Source organism: Carya illinoinensis, chromosome 4, assembly GCF_018687715.1.
Source record: "Carya illinoinensis cultivar Pawnee chromosome 4, C.illinoinensisPawnee_v1, whole genome shotgun sequence".
Lineage (NCBI taxonomy): Eukaryota > Viridiplantae > Streptophyta > Magnoliopsida > Fagales > Juglandaceae > Carya > Carya illinoinensis.
Genome location: NC_056755.1, coordinates 38,056,029 through 38,079,140, shown reverse-complemented (window position 1 = coordinate 38,079,140; position 23,112 = coordinate 38,056,029). Strand labels below are relative to the sequence as shown.

General features: G+C 36.4%; 1 protein-coding gene and 1 non-coding gene across 2 annotated transcripts; one reads left to right on the top strand and one right to left on the bottom strand.

Annotated features, from left to right (window-relative positions):
- Nucleotides 1–666: 666 nt before the first annotated feature.
- Nucleotides 667–5,560, bottom strand: LOC122308271 (basic salivary proline-rich protein 3-like). The gene is made up of 3 exons (XM_043121508.1): nt 5,248–5,560; nt 1,689–1,992; nt 667–1,455 (listed from the first exon to the last, which is right to left on the bottom strand). The coding sequence occupies exons 1-3, from the start codon at nt 5,453–5,455 to the stop codon at nt 843–845; spliced, it is 1,125 nt and encodes a 374-aa protein (XP_042977442.1). The 5' UTR covers nt 5,456–5,560; the 3' UTR covers nt 667–842.
- Nucleotides 5,561–22,597: 17,037 nt separating this feature from the next.
- Nucleotides 22,598–22,703, top strand: LOC122308625. Its single transcript, XR_006242144.1, has one exon. It is a non-coding gene; the product is annotated as a small nucleolar RNA R71 (small nucleolar RNA).
- The last annotated feature ends 409 nt before the right edge of the window (nt 22,704–23,112 follow it).

Sequence of the window (23,112 nt, the reverse complement as noted above, 5' to 3'; positions counted from 1 at the left end):
ATTTTATATTTAACTATTTTTTTAAAAGAAATATGCGAGACTTGCATATTTTAAAATTATAAATATCATTTCTCATATTACAATTCATACGAAATTGAGATCTCAATTTGCAAAAATCTAAAAACACAAATAATGATTACAATTAATCCTACAAATAATATGTTTATATATTATTTATTAATTTATTTACCACGACCAATATGGTATGGTTTATACGCCCAAATTTATTGAGTGGACAAAAAGCAAACTCCTATTCAAACAAGAAACCTCAACCTAGAAGGCTAGATGGATAGTTTTATAATTTTCGTCTCTCTTTTTAACGTAATTTGGCCATGGGTTAAATATCTCACTCCACCTAAAATATTTAGACGATAAGATTGGAAGAAATCTCAATACCAAAGAGACAGTCTCTTGCAATTACATGGCGTTGCGTGGAAATACATCAATTCTATCATCTTGACTTGCGAAGACTGGGAACACCGAACAAGTGTAGGCTAGACTGGCAAATGACAACGACAGTAGCGTAATCTAACTCGCAGCTCAAGCATAACCCAACGAGAACAAGAGAAGAGAAGCAAACCAATACACGGGAATCCTTGTTCTCTCTCTCTCTCTCTCTCTCTCTCTCTCTCTCTCTATATATAGGTTCGCAAGGACCAATAATTGTAAAAACGTTTTTTTTTTTTTTTTTTTTTTTAAGTCAAATAATTTTACCAAGGTCGGAAAAAGAAAACCCCAAGTTTAGTCCTGATTTGTGACTATCCTTTCTATATTAACAAACACGTAAAGATCGACTACTAGAACCAAAATTATTCGTCTAAATTTTAGTCCCTGGCACACCGCTAATATGCATCTCCAATTCTGTCTTGCCCCACGGCGCGCCGATCACCTCGTCCTTGATCCATGTACATATCCCGGTGATAGTCTTTTGGTGGCGGGCCACCCCTTATTGGAGAGCGGCTCCTCCCTCTAACATCATGAGCCCAGCGGCGAAATGGTGCTGCTGGTGGAGGTGGAGACGGTGGCCTCCTCTCAAATCCTTTCCTTTCATTGAAGAAAGCATTCCTTCCTCGGCCCCTATGGCCCCAGTCTGCTGGCATTGGCCTATCAAACTTGTTTCTTCCCCTGTAGTCATTTTCTGGATAGTCCAGCCTATCTCTCCGCATGTGGTGATCAGAAAACCTACCTTCATGCCTGGGAGGTGGCAGACCACCAGCGCCAAACTCCCTAGGGCCCGCCCTAGCCCAAGCACGAGGTGGAGGCGGCGGCGACCTATACCCATTCATGCTCCTGCCTGGAGAACGCTCCAGTGGAGAGCCAGGGAAGCGTCTTGGTGGAGGAGCATGTGGAGGAGGTGGGCCAGGATAGCCTCTCCGAGGACTAGCCCCAGGACCATGGCGAAGCCTTTTGCAGCTGTTACAGTACTCTCGCCTTGCAAAATTCAGGTTCCCACACCTAGGCATGGTCAAGAAATAAGTGAGACAAGAATGAACACTCGTCGAGTCACACATGCAAAACTAGAACAGGCAAAACAAGGAAAATCTCTAGCAAAAATGTAATAGATCATTTATTGTCCTTCTCAAAGAAAAAAGAAAATTTACAACAATTAAAACTTGCGGAACACACTACAAGCAACAGCCAATACAGACTGCAAATAGCAAAACTGTCACATAAAGAGATGGACTTACAAAGGATCTGGGCAAATCCAATCTCCTTCTCTTTGACGCACATTTGGATTATTTCTACTCATGCCTTCACCTCTGAATACCCCAGGACCAAGCCCAGGCCCATCAAAAGCCCTACCAAATGGCCTGCCACCACCCCTTCCTCGGCCAAAAGGCGGTGAAGAGTCTCTATATCTGCCAGGATCCCTCCCGCTGCCAAATTCACGGCTGCGTGGCAGACCACCTGAATGATTAAAATTAGGACTGTAACGATGACCTGCATCTCTGTGGCGTACAGGAGAACCAGAACCTGCCCGAAGTGTATATCCTGGAAACAGAAAAACCAGTGAAGTCTAGCAATAAGCCACCCCTGTTCCAGTAAGGGGAAAAGGTCAAAGACTAAAAACTATATGGTATCTGAAGGACTGTGACCATGAAACTCAAAAATGACCCATCGAACAGAGTTTGCAAGGATGGTTACCATCACTTGAGGCATCTTCTTGCCATATGTAGCAGAATGCAAAAATATGTGAAATAGTAAGAAGTTCAGATGATATCTGCGCTTGTTGCTACTTCCCAAACAAGTGGTTCATATCCCCAGTGAATATAACTAAAGCATGACAAGTCAAACAGTGTTTACTTGTACCCACCACATACAGAAACTGCTCATGGTCTTCAAAAAGAAAACAAGTCCAGTATTTCTATCTACAAAGTCACGTCCATTACCCTGTGCACCATTACATAATTTATACTTTCAAACCTAAACACACGAAAGCCAATGCTAAAATTCATGGATCTGGTGCGACCACAACTTAATACAGCACCGTAGCAGTTATAAGGAAGCGAACTTCATCCAAATCTGCTGCCTGCAGATAGAGAATATGGATATGTGCCTAAAACTAACCCAGCAGATAAAGCAACACCTCCAATAAACCTTGTTCCAAAACCTCACAGTCGAAACATGCCAGCCAAAAAAAGCAGCAACAGCAATTGAGTGAACCCCAAAGGAAACCCAAAACCAAAAAGCATCCAAATAATTCAATAGTTTACCCACTACCAACTTGGTCTGCTTCTTTTTAATCACCACCTCAGCATCTTGTAAACACCCCCAAATTTGACTTAAACGCAACACAAGCGTCAAAGATTTCCACCAACCAGAGAAAACAGTTGCTCAGATGAGAAAGTGTGGTGAAGCCATATGGCATGGGCAATCCAAGATGAGTAATTCATTGTTACTGTTTGCCATTGACTTTGCCTCTATAACTTAGAAACAATAGAAGTGTGAAAGTATAGGATTTTAAAGATCTGAAGTTCTGCACCAACTCACCACTCGTCAGAAATATGATTATAACCAAAACCTACAGAAGTTCACTAGAAGCAAGAAAGTAACTTGCTAATAGAAGTTCCCAAATCCCCATGCATTTATCATCCACCATAACAAGTCTGAAAAGGACAATCTCATATTGATTACTATAAAACAGTCCAACTCAAACCTATTTCAAAACCCAAGGGGAAGAGCTGAAAATGCAAACCCAACTAAACCATCAATCCTCATAAGAATAGTCCATATAGCAGCAAAACACCTGCTAAAATCTATCAGTAAGCAGGAAGAACAGAAATATGCCTTTCCATGCACTAAAGAACCCAATGTAAGCAAAAAATTATAAAGCACGACATTCACCAGTAAACATCAGCTTCCAACACAATGTCAGCTTCTGTAAAGGTACCATTTCACCACACTGAACTTCTTTCCATAGACTAAGCCCTTGTACTTCTCTTTCTTGTATACTTCTTTTGATTGATAACAAGTTAGAAGTACCATCATGGTAACGGTTGATGAGAGTGTGGTTCACAGGCACTTTATCAAGGCATATGAACATCTTGGATCATTGCAAGTTCATCGTGAAAATGGCTAGCATTCCCAGTACAACATGATTAATTTCAACCCCAACCAATAAGTTTCATTCCCAGAAATACCCAATTTTCAATGCCCATGACCATGACTTGCAACAAATGAGTCCCAGAAATACCCAATTTTCAATGCCCACGTCCATGACTTGCAACAAATGAGACCCAGGCCCTTATTTTGGTGGTGCTGCACCCCATAAACTCAAACACAACGAACACTATCAACTGATGGCAAGTATCGAAACACATTTAGTCCTAACATAAAAACATGTTCCCCGTACCCTGATCCAAGACCGCACACACACCAACATGCCTTCCTCAAGGCCCAAGTGCATGTAGGCAACATTTAGAGCTGTAACAAATAATAGCACAATTTATTTGCAGTTTGATACTCCATAAGTGATACTCGATCCACATGCTCGACACACAACACAAGGAATATTCAACAGGTTTTAAAAACACTATTACTTGGAATACTGGACAGACTCATGAGGCAACATAAATTAAACGACATAGCTAATAAGGTAAAGATAATAAATATTATTCTGGCACAGAAAGACATATAATAAAATACAGAGCTTATTTGCAATTAGAAGTCCATGACAGCAATTTGATTAGGAGCAAATATGAGAGAAATAATCATAAACATGCAAGATATAGAGAGCCCATTTAGCATGGAGATCAATCAGTCCTCAATGTGACCCTGAGTTTACATAGGCTTTCATACAGTCTCAGAGGTAACTAAGTTCGTCGTTTTAGTATGACTCATCCTCCAAATTATTCCACTCAATTCCACAGGCCTATATGTGTTTCCAAAGATAAATGGCATAACTGTATTTAACATATGAAGATACAAATCCATCATGCATAATGGTGTCATTGAAAGTAGAGCCGAATCACAAAAAGCAGCCACCTTATTGTTTAACCTTAATTTGTAATTAGAGTCAGATGTTTGTTTCAGCATTCCTATTTGTAATCATGATTAATTCTTTAAAAGATACCCCATCAGAGTAATTCAACACCCCATGGGATAAACTACGGCATAGTAAGACCAGGAAAAAAGCTACATGAACTGTAACACAGTAGCTAGACCACAAATTTTTTATGTATAAATTAGATTTCCACGTGGTTAACAAAATCTTGACTATCACCACAAAATCTAAATATAAATTAACAATTTTTTCCCATTATCAATTAATCCAAAATTTACTTATAAAAAAATAGCCAAAATAAAACCAATCAATCAGCTCTATATATCTATGCTAGCAATACGCATAATAAAAGCTGTCTCTTCATCTCAATCACAATCGATATATTACTCACAAAAAAAAATCTCAATCACAATCGATATGAAAATTTAAAAACCAATTCAACTCAACAAGCAGATTTATAACCGAAGGATAAAAAAACATAACGAGAAGTAAAGAAACAATACAATTCCAAATCAATCATAATTATTCAGAAACCAGCTAAGACCAGTAACAAATACACTTAGCACAGACCCGAAGAAATTACTTCCATGATATAGGGTTTGGAAAAACTATAATTCCTGTAATTTAAACCAGAATTTTGAGTCTAAAGGAAAGGACCCGAACAATTACACAATCAATTTTTGCACATTAAAAAAACACAAAACCAAACAATCGAGAAGACGAAGAGAGAGAAAGAGACGAACCAGGCTCATCGGGGTATCGATCGGGGCGAGAGTACGGAGGAGGATGATCACGGCGGACCTCTCCAGGCTCGTAATCGCTGACACGGCCTCCAAAACCACCGTCGACACCACCGCCTACGGCGCCGTCGCTGACAGAGGCACGGACGACGAGGCTGCTGAGGAAAGGCTGGTGATGCGGTGTCGTTTGGTCCTTGTCTCTCGAGGACATTTTTTCCCTCTCAGTGGACGGTGAGCAATAAGTGCGCGTCTGATCGCCGAAGATTTCGGTGACAAAGCAGAGATATATGTACGCCCCCAACTGTCAAAGGGATCTTTTATCGTGAAATTATGAGAAAGAGCATATCTTTATTTATTTATGGGTTAAATAACAAAACAAAAATTACATAATTTTGCAAACTGTTTAAGAAAATATTAGTTCTTTAAAATTTATATAAATTTTATTTGGAATTTAATTTAAAAAAAAAAATTTATGTGAAGTTACTTTTAGATATTATTTACGTATTTTACTGATGTAATTGATTACGTTATTTTTTTAATATAAAATAAATATTTTAATCAATCACATCAATGAAGTGTTTAAAAAACATATAAAAGTGACTGTATGTAATAGAACTTTTTCTTATATTAAAATTGTCTTTGCATTTCTTGCTTTCTTAAGATAATATTTTGTTTTTTGTTTTATTATTTTTAATTAAATTTGTTGATCTGATATATATTAAAGGACTTCATAATTAAATCAATTAAATAAAATTGCTTAAAATACGATACATTAGTTGTGAGTTTAAAAATTATAAAGTTTATAATAAAAAAATTATATTTCTCTTTTAATATTACTGATTTTATCCTTAATTTTTTGGCAATCATTGTTCTTCCCTACGTTTTTGTCAAAAAGCCAGCACTATATAAAAAAAATTAAAAATTAAAAATTAAATAATTAGATAATAAATATGGTGTGGCATTGTGAGATTAGTAAAGATCCTCGCCCATCTTTTGGATAGGGCTGAGCAACCGAGTACCAGACCGGATATCCGGATATACTTGGCCCGGAACCCGGATTCCAAATCCGGGCCGGAGTCCAACCCGGATACACCCAGGTTATGACCCGGGCTGGAACCCGGATTGATCCGAGTTTTTACAACCCGAAAATCTGGGTTCCGGCCAATACCCAGGTTTTTCCTTTTGTTTTTTTATTTTTTTTATTTTTATTTTAACAAAGCCTGATTATTAAATTTTTTTCAGCAAAAAAATATTGTGGCACTCTTTTTTCTTTTTCAAATCTGTTCTCTTTTCGCCCAACAATGATGTTCATTGCATGAGTAAACAAATATGGTGGCCCAATTTTGCCATCTCTTAGCCAATTTATGTACAAAGTCATATCTACATAATAACATCTTTCTGGCAAAAAGAAGTAGTCCAAATAAATCTAGCTACAAAAATAGTTAATTGAATAAGATGAACTTGAGAGTGGATAAGTTTAGCCTTGCCAGTGTAATCAGTGCGTGTGCTAGCAGGATATCAAAAAATGTCAAGGGTCTCGTGTACTTTACCATTGTTAGTCAAACCCAAAATCATGGTGTTCCAGGATATCAAATCCCGTACACCCAAATCAGCAAAGATCTTAAAATGGCATAATTAACTGACCCAAATTTAGCATACATTTCCATGAGTGAATTAGCAACAACTGGATCTGACTCAAAATCCGATTTAACAACCAAAGCATGAATTTGACCACCCTGCTCTGCTGGGGGGAGTGTACAAATAGAACTTAGAACAATACTGAGTGTGAACTCAGTTGGCCTGAAATTCTTCCTCAAGCTCCACACAAAGAGTTGCAAAGCATCCTCCACACAACCATGTGCTGCATAGCCTGAAATCATGGAATTACTAACTGCTAAATCCCACTGATCTAGTTCTTCGAACAACTGGACCGAATCCCCCAATCGATTGCATTTAGAAAATAGATCAATAACAGCACTTGCTACAATGCTATTAGAATTAAATGGTTAAATATATAAACAACAGCACATAATTATATTCTGTGCATGCAAAAGCATTACCAAATGTATAATGCATGCATGGTTTAGGCATATAATTATATTCTTTCCAGTCAAAGATGAATGAGAATGGTCCTTCTAAACTAAATTATTGACCCATATCTTGCATAAATAAACACCCCATATCTATTTAAAAACCCCATATCTTGCATAAATAAACACCCCATATCTATTTAAACACCCCATATCTTGCATAAATAAACACTATCTATTTATTTTAATTGAAACAGAAAGATCACTATTCGCTTGAAAAGAAAAAACAGATGTCCGTAATGTTCCATTCTCTCCAGAAAAAAGCAAACACAAGCCAGAATGAAAAATAATGTGTCCCTCCTGGACCACACTCAAATCAGTCAACACTAATTAATATGTCCCTCCTGGACCACACTCAAATCATTCAACACTTCTTTTTCCCAATAAACTAGAATGAAAAATACAATTCAGTCACTAGTCAGCCAGAGTAAGTCACATTTCAGTGATTTCACTAGGTGTTGCTTCCAGAGACGCCCCACTGCACATGCAGAAAATGTGAAAAAAATGGCATCATGTTGCTAGCACCTGCAAATTATTATATTCTCTTCAGATGAATTATGCCCATAGAGGTACATGATGTATAAACGCTCTGAACCGGCAAGCAGTAGTGCCGATCCATTCCTATTGATGGAGATTTTATGAACTACAAAGTTGAGTTCCATATCTGCTTGCAATACCTATTAATCGATGATATTATTAGCGAAGCACTTCAAGCTAAAAAATGAAACAGAATTGAATGTAGCATTTGAGCATGAGGAGGAGAAGAGGTTCAAAATAAAAATAAAAGAGGCAAACTTTCAAAGCCTTTATGCTTGCTTAGCTCATGTGATAATACTAAGCCGTCCAATTTTAGAACCAAAATGATTATTCTCAACTCAACTCTTCAAGAATTTATCCCAACTTCCCAGACACTCAAGGTGGGCTACAATACTACAGAAAAAAAACATATAGAACTAAAAGAAGATCAAATTTTAAACCACATTGAGTTATACCTTTCATTTACCAGCAAATCGGGGGAAAAGAGTGTAAAAATTGTAAATTAGAGGGAGAGGAGAGGGAGAGAGAGAACCTTAGAGGGTGAAGCAGCAAGAACAGAAGTGGGTTCGGGCTCGCCCAGGCAAATAGAGATGCGATGGAGACAATTGTTGTGGGAGTCCCAGAAGTAGAGTTGGGAGGCACCGTCCCATGCCACCAGGTTCCCAGGAAACGAAGCGATAGACGCATGGGCTGACGGCGACGACGGGATGACGGCGGCGACGAGATGAGTGGATGACGACGATGGGATGATTTGTAGGGTTTCGGGAAGATTCTTTGAGAGAGAGAGAGAGAGAGAGAGAGTCAGATTTTGTGGGGGGGAAAGCGAGATGCCGAAGGCCGGAAGGGATATAACCCAGTGCCAAAAAGGAGTCGTTTTGTCACTGGGTTTTGATTTTAAAAAAACCCGGGTTTTAAAATCCGGGTACCGGGTTTTAAATCCGGCACCCAGCTCGGGTGCACCCGGGTTTTAGAAACTGGGCATCGGCCCGGGTGTTTTCTGGGCCGGTGCCCGTAACCGGAACCCGGTTATCCGGGTTCCAGACCGGGCCAGAAAGAAATCCGACCCGCTTGCCCAGCCCTACTTCTGGACACTGGAGAATGTAGGGATGGCAACTTTAGAATGCAGAAGACCTTCCTTCCCAGCAAGAATTGGGAACTGAAACCATTGGATATGGGATGTGTTATGTTCCGAAGGAAGGGTGATATAAACGGCAGCGTATTATTCTAAAGGGAAACGGTGGCGTATCAATTGTAACATTTGAGTAGATAATAGAGTAGAATACAAGGGGTTGACTTGTATGGGCTTAGCGTTAGTTGGCAGTTACTGTTGTAGTCCTAGGCTAAGCCTATAAAAGAAATGTATGATCGAAATATTCAAGAGTTTTGTTATGTACAAGCAAAATCATATATTAATCTGCGTACTAATACTGATTCTTTCATATTCAAAATTTAAATTAGTATCGTTTTCAATAAGATTTACTTTTTGACCAATCACATTAGATTGGTGCAGATATTAATACACAGTTGTACTTGCAACTAGATTTTTCCGTATTAAACTATTTTTTCCTTCTAAAATCCTTATTTTCTTCTTCTTGAAGAGTGACGAGCTCAATTCTGTCATCTTTCCTAGTGAGTTCATTATAATTGGTATCAAAAAAAGCATTCTTCTCTTACATTTACAACAATAGCGGATGGAACTCACTCATATACTCAAATGATGGATTCTTTAGCACAACTGAAGCAGCAATGGAAGCAGAGTCAAGAGACAATGATTTTGTTGGAACGGTAGAGATATATATATATATATATATATATATATATAACGAGGTTTAATTACTAACAATTTGTGAGAAACACCATAGTTAATAAAGAGACAACAAAAACTTAACATGATACTACGATGAATTTTAATGGAGGAGTTAAGTTGGAGTTTCCAAGATTTGGAAGCTAGAATTCGTCGGCATGGCTATACAGGGTGAATAAGTATTTTGCTTACCACCAAACTTCAATTGCACATAAATTGTTAATAGCATCCTTCTATATGGATGATGAAACTTCAATCTGGTTTCAAGATGCAAGTGAAGTGGGAAACCTTCGATCATGGGAGAAACTTGTTCAAGTAGTGTAGCTAAGGTTTGGGTTTACTCCTTATAATGATCCAATGGAAGCATTGACAAGATTGAAACAAGTTTCTACAATTCCAGCTTATAAATCTGAGTTTGAATATTCGTCAAGTAGAATTAAAGGTATCTCTAAGAAAAACAAGTTCAGTTGTTTCATGAGTAATCTAAAGGATGAAATAAGACTAAATTGAGAATGCTTAAGCCCAATAGTTTAATTGATGCTTTGGGTTGGAAGAAATTTGATCAAGAACAATATGTTTGGAGTAGTGGGAGAGCTTGGCGAAATAGTGATGATGTGGGACGACAATGCCAATTGATGAATTCTGATAAGAATCTCTCCAATTCAATTTTGAGGGCACTTTGACTAGATTGCCTTGTCAAAAAATTAGTGATGCTCAGATGCAAGAAAGGAGAAGAAATGGCTTTGTTATTTTTGTGACGAGTAGTGGCATCAAGGTTACAAATTTATTGGGCCCAAGCTCTATTTGATGGAAGGCATGCAATTAGTTGACCATGAGGAGCTTGAAAAACAATAATTTGAAAAAGAAATTTCAGTAGAGCCAGTAGAGGAATTGGTGGAGTTAGCCGAGACTTCATTACATGCTACAGCTAGAACAATGGGAGTTTTGGGGTAGAGAAGGAATTAGTGGGTAGCCATTTTAGTAAATACTAGAAATACCCATAATTTCTTGGATACTTCAGTAGCTACTAGGTGCCATTTACCTATTTCAAAACTACAACTTCTTAAAGTGCGGGTAGCAACTGGAGAGAAGTTGCGCAGTGAAGGTAAATATGTAGATACACGTTTCAAAGTGCAAGGTGTTATATTTTCCATTAATTTTTCATTCTATTTTTGAATGGTTGTGATAGTATTAGGGGTTTAGTGGTTGTGATCACTGGGCACCATTGTTTGGGACTTTGTTCATATAACAATGCAGTTTCCTTATAATAACACTATAGTGATGCTAAAGGGCTCACATTTAATGGTGTATTGATTGATGATAGGGAAGTTACCGAACTTTCAAAGAGAGAAAATGATATGAACTCATGGGATTGAAATCATTTGAACCTAAAATCAATTTGAAAATCAACCCAAGAAATCCAAAATCAAGTCAAAGAAAATCTAGACCCGTTGAAATCCCGTTTCAAAAACTTAGATCTGAATGATCTAGACTCGTTAAAATCTTGTTTCAAGAACCTAGATTGAAGGGTGAACATTACAGAGGTTTTTGTCTTTGATAAGTTTCAAAGTTTATTTAAGAACAAGAGAAGATAAACTCAACTCATAATGAAGATTCATTCAATAGTTTAACCTCTTGAAAGTGCGGCTACAATAGGTTAAATAACCCATCCCCAGAAAACGCTAGGCCAAATAAAAGCCTTTTCCAAAATACCCTCGTGTGGCCTGCGCCCCCTTAGTGTTTACATTAAAAAATTTCCCTTAAAACCTTAGTTAATAAAACATAAGACATATGTGAGCCAAACATCCTCAAGTCCAAATATTCTCGACTAATGCCTATAACTAATAAAATAAACACTTTTAATGAATTAAACAAGTCCAAAGCATTCAATCAAATAAACATAATAGGTCCAAATAATAAACCCTAAGTCATGTTGCACTCTTCCATAACTTGTATCACATGAACTAAAACTGATTCTCATTCTTTCAAGCCTATTTTGAATGTTGGAGTCTTGCTAGTTTCATCCCAAGTGAATTGCACCAGTTCTTGCATTGCTTCCTTGATTTTCTTAACTCTTAACCTTGTAATTGGCCCATCTAAAACGTGCAAAGAATCTTTAAGACTCGGTTCACTTTGGTGCCCATCAGGAAATGGTTTTATTTTTTTATTTTTTATGAATTTGACAAATGGTAAGGGCTCTAAGGAGCAAAGTAAAATAAGTGCATTGTTGTAGTAGTACATAAAGGTTCTTGCTAAACCTATGTTTGCCCACAAAAAGGATGCAAGACCACAAGATTGTATTGAAAGACGGTTCTCAACCAGTAAGTGTGACACCCTACTATTATCCTTACTATCAAAAGGCTGGAGTTGAGAAGATAGTCAAGGAACAACTAGAAACAAGAGTAAGTAGACCCAATCAATCTCTATTTTCCTCTTCATTATTACTTGTACGAAAGACTGATGGCATATGGTGCATATGCATTGATTATAGGGCGTTAAATTAGGCCAAGACTAAGGACAAATACCCCATTTTAGTGGTAGATAAATTGCTAGATGAATTACAAGGAGCAACGATCTTCTCTAAGCTAAAATTACGATTTGGTTATCACCAAATTAGAATGAGAGAATAGGATATCACAAGACAACTTTTCAAACTCACAAAGGGCATTACAAATTCTTGGTTTTGCTTTTTGGCTTAACCAAAGCTCCCTCCACGTAAGGCCTTATGGATGAAGTCTTTAGGTCTTTCTTGCGGAAGTTTGTTATTGTTTTCTTTGATGATATTTTTAGTTTATAATAGGAGTTTGAAGACTCATCTCACTCATTTACAACTTGTTTTGCAGACCTTACAGGATAACCAACTTTATGCTAAGCAATCCAAGTACAGATTTGGATAAATTGAGTATTTAGGCCATGTCATATAGAGAAGTAGTGAAGGCAAATCCTTCTAAGATAGATGCAATGGTGGAGTGGCCTAGTCTTCGAGGGGTGAAGTCTTTAATAGGTTTTTTAGGTCTCACTGGTTACTATAGGAATTTTATAAAGGATTATGGGTTAATTGTTGCTCCTTTGATTGCCCTTCTCGAGAAAGACTCATTCTAATAGTCATCTTCAGCTGAAGCTACATTTCAAAGACCTAACTGCAGTCACAACTCCTCCAATCCTTGTACTTTCTGATTTTTCCAAAAACTTTGTTATAGAGTGTGATGCTAGTGGTGATGGAGTGAGAGTAGTATTAATGCAAGAAAGGCAACCTTTAGCTTATCTTAGTCACGCTTTGAAGGGGATATCTATGCAATTATCTACGTATAAATGTGAACTCTTAGCACTAGTACTGGCTGTAAAAAAATGGAGACCTTGCTTATTGGGAAATCTATTTGTTATCAAGATTGACCACTAGAGTTTAAAGTTACTTTTGGAGCAAAGGGGGGGGGGGGGGGTCACTCCTACTCAACAAAAATGAGTGTCTGAATTGTTGGAATATGATTTTGTTACAGAGTATAAAAATGGGATTGAGAATAAAGTTGATGCTTTGTCTAGGCAATTGGAGGCAGAGTCTGGAAGTTCATTGGGTGTTATCACATTTCCAAACCTTGGCTTTAAGAGTTGCAAGACCTATATCCAGCTGATCAGAATGTGCAGCAAGTTATGACTAACCTGCAGGAAGGGTTATCTGAAACCACTAGGTTTACTCTTAAAAATGGTGTCATGTTTTGGAAGGGTAGGATTTATGTTTTTGACCATATAATTTTCAAGCAGAAAATTCTTAGTTTATTGCATGATGAACCCACAGGCTACTGCTAGCATTCTGTTTTTACAAAACATTACAGAAAGCTCGAGCTAAATTTTCTTGGCCTGGCTTGAAGTCTGACATCAAACAATATGTTAGAAGTTGTGATAGTTGTCAAAGGAATAAAGTTGAAATTGTGCATCCTCTTGGACTGTTGTAGTCGTTACCTGTTCCTACCCAGGTATGGACTGACATATCCATGGATTGTGGAACAACTTTGCATCTCTAAAAGGTTTTTCCGTTATCATGGTTGTGGTAGATAGTTTAACTAAATATGCTCATTTTGTACCCCTCAAACACCTTTATATAGCTGCTAAAGTTGCTTCTATGTTTATGTCTAACATTTTCAAGTTGCAAGGGTTGCCTAAGTCGATTGTCTAGGATAGAGACCCTACCTTTACTAGTTCGTTTTGGTAGGAACTAATTCATCTCCAAGGTACTACTTTAGCTGATAGAGACCTACCTTCCTCAAAGTGATGGCAAACATAAGCAGTGAGTAGGAGTCTTGAATATTATTTGAGGTGTTATTCTAGAGATAAACCAAAAAAATTCGGTGAATTGGCTTCCTTTAGCTAAGTGGTGGTATAATATTGCCACTCATTCCTCTACTAAGACATCTCCATATGAAGCTGTGTATGGAGTGGCCCCTCCAAAGCTGTAATCTTACCCTCCTGGTACTACTCATAACCCAGTAGGTTGATGATTCCTTGAGGAATCGTGATCAAATGCTTTCTTTCCTTAGGGATAATTTTGTAGTTGCACAAGAAAGAATGAAGTTTATTATGACAAAAATAGAACAGAGAGATGTTTTGACATTGGTGACTAGGTTTACCTCAAACCTTAGCCTTACAAGCAACAATCTTTGGCTGTTCAATGGAATTTAAAGCTTGCTCCTCACTTCTTTGGTCCATTTCATATCTTCCAATGAATTGGCCAAGTTGCCAACAAATTGGACTTACCTTCAAATTTCCACGTCTGTCCTGTATTCCATGTTTCCTATTTGAAGAAGAAATTCAGAGATAGTAATGTTTCCTTACCAACTCTACCACCAGTGAACCTAGCATGAGAAATTCAGCCTAAGCCACATCAAAGTTTACATAGGCATAGTTGACAAAGGGTAATAGTACCATTGTTAATGTTTTGGTACAGTGGTGTGGTGCAAATGCTTAAGATGCTACTTGGTAGCCTTATTGAGATCGTTATCTTCGCCTTGTGGGCAATGTGCTCTTTCAAAACTTACTGATGTTGATTCCTTAGAAGAAAAAAAATTACGTTTTTACTATGAAAATTATCTCGATTATTTTTTTGCACTATTCTTAGTAGCTAGATATTAGATTGAAACTTTTGTCATGAATAGTGTAGACATGAGTAGTTTTTATACACTACTTTCCACTACATAAATTTTTAAAAACTCCTCTATATTGATAATTGTAGTCACAAGAAATGTTATGCTCATTTCTCCATTAATGTTATTGTATTGCATTTAAAAACCATAAGGTATAAGATTCTTTTTTTGCTTTGATTACTAGCCCTACCATAGGCATTAATTGTGGCATTTGCTTATGATACTATTATTACGTTGGTACCAATTTTTGCTCTAGTTCTAGGTGCACCCACTTTAGAGTCAAAGTAGTTTTTGTGTAATTTTTTCTAAGTGCACAATCGGCTTGCCGATCTTAATAGGAAAAGATTTCACTTTTTGTTTCTGCTTCGTTTGCCATAAAGATGTAGAACCCTGCCACGAGGTAAACATGATCTTTAATTCTATTACCGATGCTATTCAGCTATTTGCTATGCCAAGGCTATTTTGACTATACTGTGATCAAAGTTTTCAATTTCGTTCCATTATAACCGGAATGCCTAGAATCTTTCATTCTAGAATAATAACCGACAAAACTTAATTAGACGTTCCATTTTCGGATCAAATTTTGGCCGTTCTTGTCTATTCCAATCCATTCTGAACAGATTTTGATGTTTCACTGGAATACATATTTCTGTCCGGAATATACACTATATGACAATTTTGTAAAGACTTGAAAACAAAGAGACAAACTTGTAATTATTGGCATCTCTTTTTCTCATCCCCTGCCACATCTCCTTTCCTTTTCTCCTAACCTAATTTCTCTACCTTACACCTTCCAACTTCCAATAGCGTAGCCTTTAAGTTCCAAGCTTCAAACTCCTGCCACAAGTTGTTGCTCGGTTTCTTAGTTATCAACAGTGTAGCCCAGCCACAGTCTCTCTCTCTCTCTCTCTCTCTCTCTCTCTCTCTCTCTCTCTCTAATGGCTTCATTCAATGAATCATTAGCTCATTTTATTTTTTGGGCTTTGAAATCAAAGATTCAAAACTCTAGAGCGTGTCACGTTCTTTATTATGAATCATTAGAAGTTGAATAAGCTTTTGATTTTCTTTTTAATATCTTTCTTTATTTATCAATAATATTTACATTCAAACGTGTCCCATTTTTTACATGCTAATGATCTTGTTTGAGTTACTTTGCATAACCTTTCTTACTTTGAGAATCTACAACATATATGTAGTTGTCAAAACCCCGAAAGGAACCGCCTACGAAACATAGTCATCTGAGATTTTGAAATGATATATTAACACTTACCATCTGAGTTTCTGAGACGAGGACAAAAGATTTGTATTTTGACGATGAATCTCTAAATCTTGTGCCCAACAGTGTTAAGTGCTAATTAAGAATGAATAGAATTTGCTCATTCTTTTGTTATAAACTTCAAAATTTCAAATATCTGTTAATTATTTCTTTTAACATAATCATAATCAGTGGAGTTGAATTCAAGAACCTGCTTTAAAACATTGTCACAATTGTTGAGACTAAAGAGACCTAAAAATGGAGTTCAAGGAATTGAAACAACAAGCCTCGTGCTCCAATTAAATATTTTCAAGAAGGATTTGGTTAACATAACTCTCCATGGACATCTCAATCCAACACATCCAACATACACAAAGTAATATGTAGATTTAGCATTAAACAAATAGCAAAAAACAATCATATTCTTACTCATTAATTCAAGTAATATAGAACTTAACTCTAACTTCAAGTAATTTAGAAAAGATATATTTTGCATAACTTTCAGCCATACTAATTAATCAAGAATTCGAACAATTTGTTTTTGGTAGCTCTACCATTACTTCATCATGAATTTGTCTTTCTTATAGTTTGGATTCTTGGAATCGTTTAAATTTAAAATTTAAAACTAAGTTACCCCTAAAAAAAAAAAGAAAAAAAAAAGAAAAAAGAAAAAAAAAGATACATTGCTACACAAGATACTCGTTTGATTGTTGTACTTTTTTTTTGGCTTACAAATAAGGTATTTTTGTTTTTTAAGATTTGTATTGATGATATTTTGAAATATAGTTTATGTATATAATTTATCCATATAACGACTATCCTGAAATGGTATAACAAAATGTACCGGTACCATAACAGAATTTAAAACTTTGAGTATGATACCTAATACTGTGTTATGAGTGTAGGTGGTATATGGAATCCCATATTGCTTGGAAGTGAGAAGTTATTGCACTTTATAATGGTTCAAATAAGGCTTCAGTTGTATCATAAACTATTCTTTTTGTAGTATAGACCCAGATGATATTAAAGTCTATCTTAATAGAAAAATGTAGTATTTGACTCGTGCCACCAATGATAGAATGGCTTAACGAGAACGTAAAGAATTTAAGAATTGAGAGCTATGATAACTCAGGTGCAAGGGTGATTTAACCCAAGGCCCGAAAAGCCCAATTTCAAGGCCCCAATCCAATGTCTATAAAAAAATCTTAAAATCATTTTGTTCTCTTTCTTCACCCCACTATGCTGTGAAACCCCCCGGTCGTCTCTCTTTTCACTTCCTTTCTCTCTCATTCAACTCTCCCACATTCCGTTCTTTCTCTCTACTTCTCGACCTCTGCCTCTTTGTTTTGTCCTTTGCTCCACTACTTTGTGCAAAATAGCTGTAGTCCTTCCATCACCGTTAAGCTTTTTCTCTTTTTATGTACCTCTTCAATCATCTCTCCCTCTCTCTCTCTCTCTCTCTCTCTCTCTCTCTCTCTCTCTCTCTCTCTCTCTCTCCACCTCTTTGTTCTTTGTGGCTATTGTTTTGCTGCTGCCCACACCATTCCAATAATAGACTTTCCATCACCAGTAAGCATTTCCACCCATCACTATCTCGTAACCACTCTCATCTCTCTCGGTCTCACTCTTCCTCAGATCTCTCTCTCTCTCTCTCTCTATTTTTTTTGTTGTTCATTGACTCGGTTTCGAATGTGCTTCCAAGTGTAGAAGTGTCAAATTGTATCAAGGATAAGTCCAAGATCGTATCCACATGGACAAAGGGTTATCAAAGCGTTTGTGAGATTTTTGTGTAACAAATATGTCGACTACGAGAGATAAAAAAAAATGCATTGAGAAAAATATTGAAGATGAAGTAAGAAAAAAAAAAGTATAAATTCAATCCCCCAAAAAATTTAATCAAAGTTGAAATTAGAGTCTCTAATAAAAAAAGACAAATTAACAAACACTTAGGTTGGGTATGAGATTTTCTTTATTTCGAATCCTAAATGATTTTCTCGATTAACAACCCAATCAAGGCATTGATAAACAGAAAATAAAAAGTTATGCTTAAGTTTTGCAATATTTCCCTAAGGAATTCTCTACTTTACTAGCCAAACACACATTTACAATCAATCGAGAGAAGCCTTGATAATTTTCAAGTTTTTGTTATGCCTTACGTCAACAACAAATCAAGAGCAAGAGCCGCAATCTATTTTCAATTTAAATCCAACTAGTAATATAGTGAAATCAATATTTATCAACAAAATATTGCATTAAATTAGAATCCCAAAACAAATCAAGTCTCATTCCACAATCCAAGTTTCAGAAATTAGCTACACATGGTATCTCTAACAACAAAAATTAATATAAGTTGAACCATGAGAAAATTTGAGAAAATATCCAAAATGAGATATATCTTAAAGTGCAAAACAAATGGTCTTTAGAAATATGCAGGAATTAAAGATAAAAAAAACTCAAACATTCACTCACTAGAAACAGCCGCAGTCTAGCGAAATAAATCCACTCGAAAAGTAAAAAAACAAAAGCCTAATGAATATTTTACAAACCCACTAAGAACGAAGAAAGATAACTGGGAAATAATAAAAATGAAACTAGCCGAGAGAGAGCTCGTCCAGCGAGAAACTAGAAAGAACTAAGAGGACGCCGCCCAACCAAACGCCAAACAAAAAAGCGTGAAATAAAAACTAAAACTAAGGGAGAGTTCCGTCCAAAGCTCCCTCCCAGGTATGGAAAAATAACCCAGAAAAACTAAAAAAAAATCCAACTGACCGACTCCCATAAAATGAAAATGTCAAAAAACAGCAAAAGAAAAAAAAAAACTAAAAACAACCGAAAACCCAGTCCTGCTCTGAACGAAAAAAAAAAAAAAAATTCCAATGAATCCCAGCCCTCTGTCTAGTGAAGTAAAAACTCAAACCTGTGTGATCTGACTTTTTCACACCTGCACACATGTTTTACAGTAGCACCTCGCGTGCTCTATATTATTTTTTTGTCTTTTCGCTTCCAGCCCATAGCACCATCTGCCTCTCCCTTTCACCAGAGCACTCCAATCTCCAAGCGTAGCCCCACATAGTTTGTTGAGGCTTTCCAAGAATGCCCTTTCTTTAATAAGCCATTACATTGCTTTTCTATTATTTTCATAAATGCCCTGCAGCACATTAAAAGTGTATTTCTTTCAAAGGCAAATATAGAGCTTTATGTGTAAAATATTGACATCAATTAATTTGACATTCAGTATTAGAATTTGATGTATAATTAAGTGCTCAATTCTCATTTGATAAAATAAATTACTCATTTAAGCAACTTAATTATGCAATTCTAACACTTTATCACACCCACCAACTAGCTTTTTGCTAGACTCTAGCAAATAAAGCGAATGAATTCATGCAAATGTGAATTTACCAACTACAATTTCAGAAAATTCAAGAATTACATGCCATGAAATAGACTTATTGAGTTTAAGAACACTGGAGATAGATTAATCTGAATTTTGTATCAACTAGGAGATTTATATACCATTTAGTTAATCAACCAAGGGAATTACATGTAACAAATCTTGCTTTCTTTCAAGTGCATGGGAATGGGGTTAGAATTTCAAGATCGACTACCAAGAGGCATTAACAGTTTCAATCACAACAGCTAATCTGAGAAAACCACATGGTATTACTCTAATTTAAAACCATTGTATTGGTGGCTTTCACGCTATTACACTTTAAAAGGCACATAATTTCTTATTTAGTAAGGACCCCGGTAATAGTCAGCATTTTCCAATACATAAAGGTAATTTTTTTTTCCTAGTGGGAGAATCAAGCCTATGAATGTGTGCCTACCCACACTTACACAAGTCAGCCCTTACCACTAGTCTACCTAAAGGATATTTTTTGTTATCCCTGGCTTGTCTCTTTTCTCATTTAATTCATTTCAGATTCCTTTCTAAGCCATTAGGATATGGTTCATTAGAGTCCCAAACAACCAAAGTGTAAATCAACAAACAATGACTCAATGTAGTCTTTATAGGCATTCCATCATGTAAAATTCAAGAATAGGAAATTTAATCCACTTTCAACTCATTACTAGCACTCCCCCAAGGTGGACTAAAATATGTCTAAGGCATGCAAATAGAAAAATAAATTCTCTTCCACCTCCAACTAAATTGTAGCATTGTCCTCAATGATGCAAGAGAAACGAAAGAATTTACACAAAGAGAGCAGTGAATGAGCAAAACAACTATAAGAAGAACCAAATAGGAATGCAGGCAAAATAAAAATAAAAATTGAAGAACTAAAGAAAACAATGAAAAGAAATGGATATATCAAGAACCATCAATTAGGATCAAGCAAATGCAAAGTATATTCTTCAGGTGCAAAATTAGAAATAAAAGGCTTGAGCCTTTGACCATTAACCTTAAAAGCATTTCCATTTTATGGATCGACAACCTCAATAGCACCATGAGGGAAAATGGTTTTAACCAAATAAGGCCCACTCCACTGAGACCTTTACTTACTAGAATAAAAAATCTTACTTTGGATGTGTTTGTTAGGTATACATCTTCGAAACATTTGGTCAGAACAATATTTAAACAAGTGAAGGTCATCATAAAAAAAATGATTTAACCTCAGATTTGAACTTTCGAATGTCCTGAATGCCCCAATGAGATGGTGTTTGTCATCTGAAGATGGCTTTACGGGTGCTGCCCAAGGTTGCGACTCTTCAAACAATGGTTGCCAAAGCACCCCATGACCAATTCCTGCAAAAGAAACATTAGAAATATCATCAAGTATATTTACATCACTTAGAACACTTTCTAATGACAATTGTAAATTAGTGGAAGGCAGATTCAAGTGAAAATCCTCATCAAGGATATTTTCTAGCAAATTAACTTCTTGAACTTCTTCTAAATCCTGAGGTTGCCTGCAAGTATTAAAGATATTCAGCTCCAATGTCATGTTTCCAAAACTCAATTTCAAAATTCCACTTCTACAATTAATCAATACATTAGATGTAGCAAGAAATGGTCTACCAAGAATTATAGGAGCTTGGAAAGTAGATGGAGTCGACAAGTTCATATCAAGCACCACAAAATCCACAAGATAGTAAAATTTATTAACTTGAACCAAAACATCCTCAACTATACCCCTATGCATTTTTATAGATCTATCAGCAAGTTGCAAAATGATAGGTGTGGATTTCAGTTCACCTAAACCAAGCTGTTCATATACAGTGTAAGGCAATAAATTGACACTTGAACCAAGATCCAACAAAGCGTGACCAATTTTTGAATTTCCTATCACACAAGCAATTGAAGGTACTCCAGGGTCCTTGTATTTAGGTGGTGTATTAATCTGAATGATAGCACTAACCTGCTCAGTAAGGAAAACTTTCTTATGCACATTTAATTTTCTTTTCACAGTGCATAAATCCTTTAAAAATTTTGCATAGGCAGGAATTTACTTAATAGCATCTAACAAAGGGATGTTAATCCTAACTTGCCTAAAAACCTCAAGAATTTTAGCGAGATGCTTATCTTTATGCAACGAAACTAATCGCTGAGGAAAATGAGTAGGTATAGGACAATCAATTTTTTTATGGTCATCAGACACATGCTCTCCATCTTTATTAGAAGGGTTAGAAACCTTACCAGAATTGTATGGCTCATGTGCTAGAATGTCTACCACCTTACCGATTCTTAAAGTAGTCATCGCTTTGACTGACTTTAAGTTAGGACCCTCACGTATTTCTTGTACTTGATGAGGCTGCCCTTGTAGATTTGCTTGTGACTGTGCAGGAAATTTACCCTTCTCTTGGGTATTTAAAGATGTAGTCAGCCTTGTGAGGGAACTCCTTATGTCATTAATTGCCAATGAATTCTAATTGTTGAGTGTTGCTTGACCTTGCATGAACTGTTGAAGTGTCACACTCAACTGTTGAACTGTATCTTCAAGTCCCTTTTTTTGCATTGAAGGTGCTTGAATTGCGAGTTGAGAGGGCTTCGGAGCCAAAGTTGCTAGAGCTACATGTTGGTCACCCCTCCATTTGAAATTTGAGTGGCTCCTCCATCCTGGGTTATAAGAATTAGAGTAAGGACCAAAATATGGTTTATATATCATGTTTACAGCATTAGATTGGTCCAACAATACTTCTTTGAAAGCAGGGATCGTGGGACATTCATTAGTTGAATGTCCATGATCCTCACATATGCCACACTTCTCAGAAAATTTAGGGACAACATGCACTTCATTTACTTTCTTTAATTCCATGGCTTCCATTTTTCTAGACAGCAAGGTTAATTTAGCACGCAAATCATCATCTTCCTTTAAAGTATATTTCCCATGACTAGAATCAAATTACCTAGACCTATCATGCACATCATTTGTATCCCAAGATTGGACATTTTCAGCAAGATGATTAAAATATTCAAGTGCCTCCTTAAGCTCTTTGTCAAAAAATTCTCCATTATACATGGTTTGTACAAATTGGCACATTTTAGGTGTCAAACTTTCATAAAAAAAACTAATCACAGGCCAATGTTCATAACTATGGTGTGGGCATGAGTCTAATAGATCTTTGAACCTTTCCCAACATTGATAAAAAGTTTCATAATCCTTTTGAGAAAATCTCATGATCTGTCTTTTCAAAACATTTGTCCTATGTATTGGAAAGAATTTTTTCAAAAATCCTGTTTGCATCTCTTGTCAAGTGCCTATGGTTCTAGGTTTTAATGAATTCAACCATATTTTAGCTTTATCTTTCAAGGAAAATGTGAACAATTTTAGTCTAATAACCTCCTCAGTGCAAGTTCGGACTATGAATGTAGAACAAACCTCTTCAAACTCTTTGATATGCAAATAAGGATTCTCAGATTCCATGCCATGAAAATGTGGAATTAATGAAATCATTCCAGGTTTGAAATTAAAATTGTTTGCATTCAAATGTTGAATTATGCATGAGGGTGTGCTAGTTTTGACAGGTTGCAAATAATCTCTAAGTGTCCTATTTTGATTCACCATTTCCCTATCATGATTCTCATTTGCAGTCATGGTGCTACGA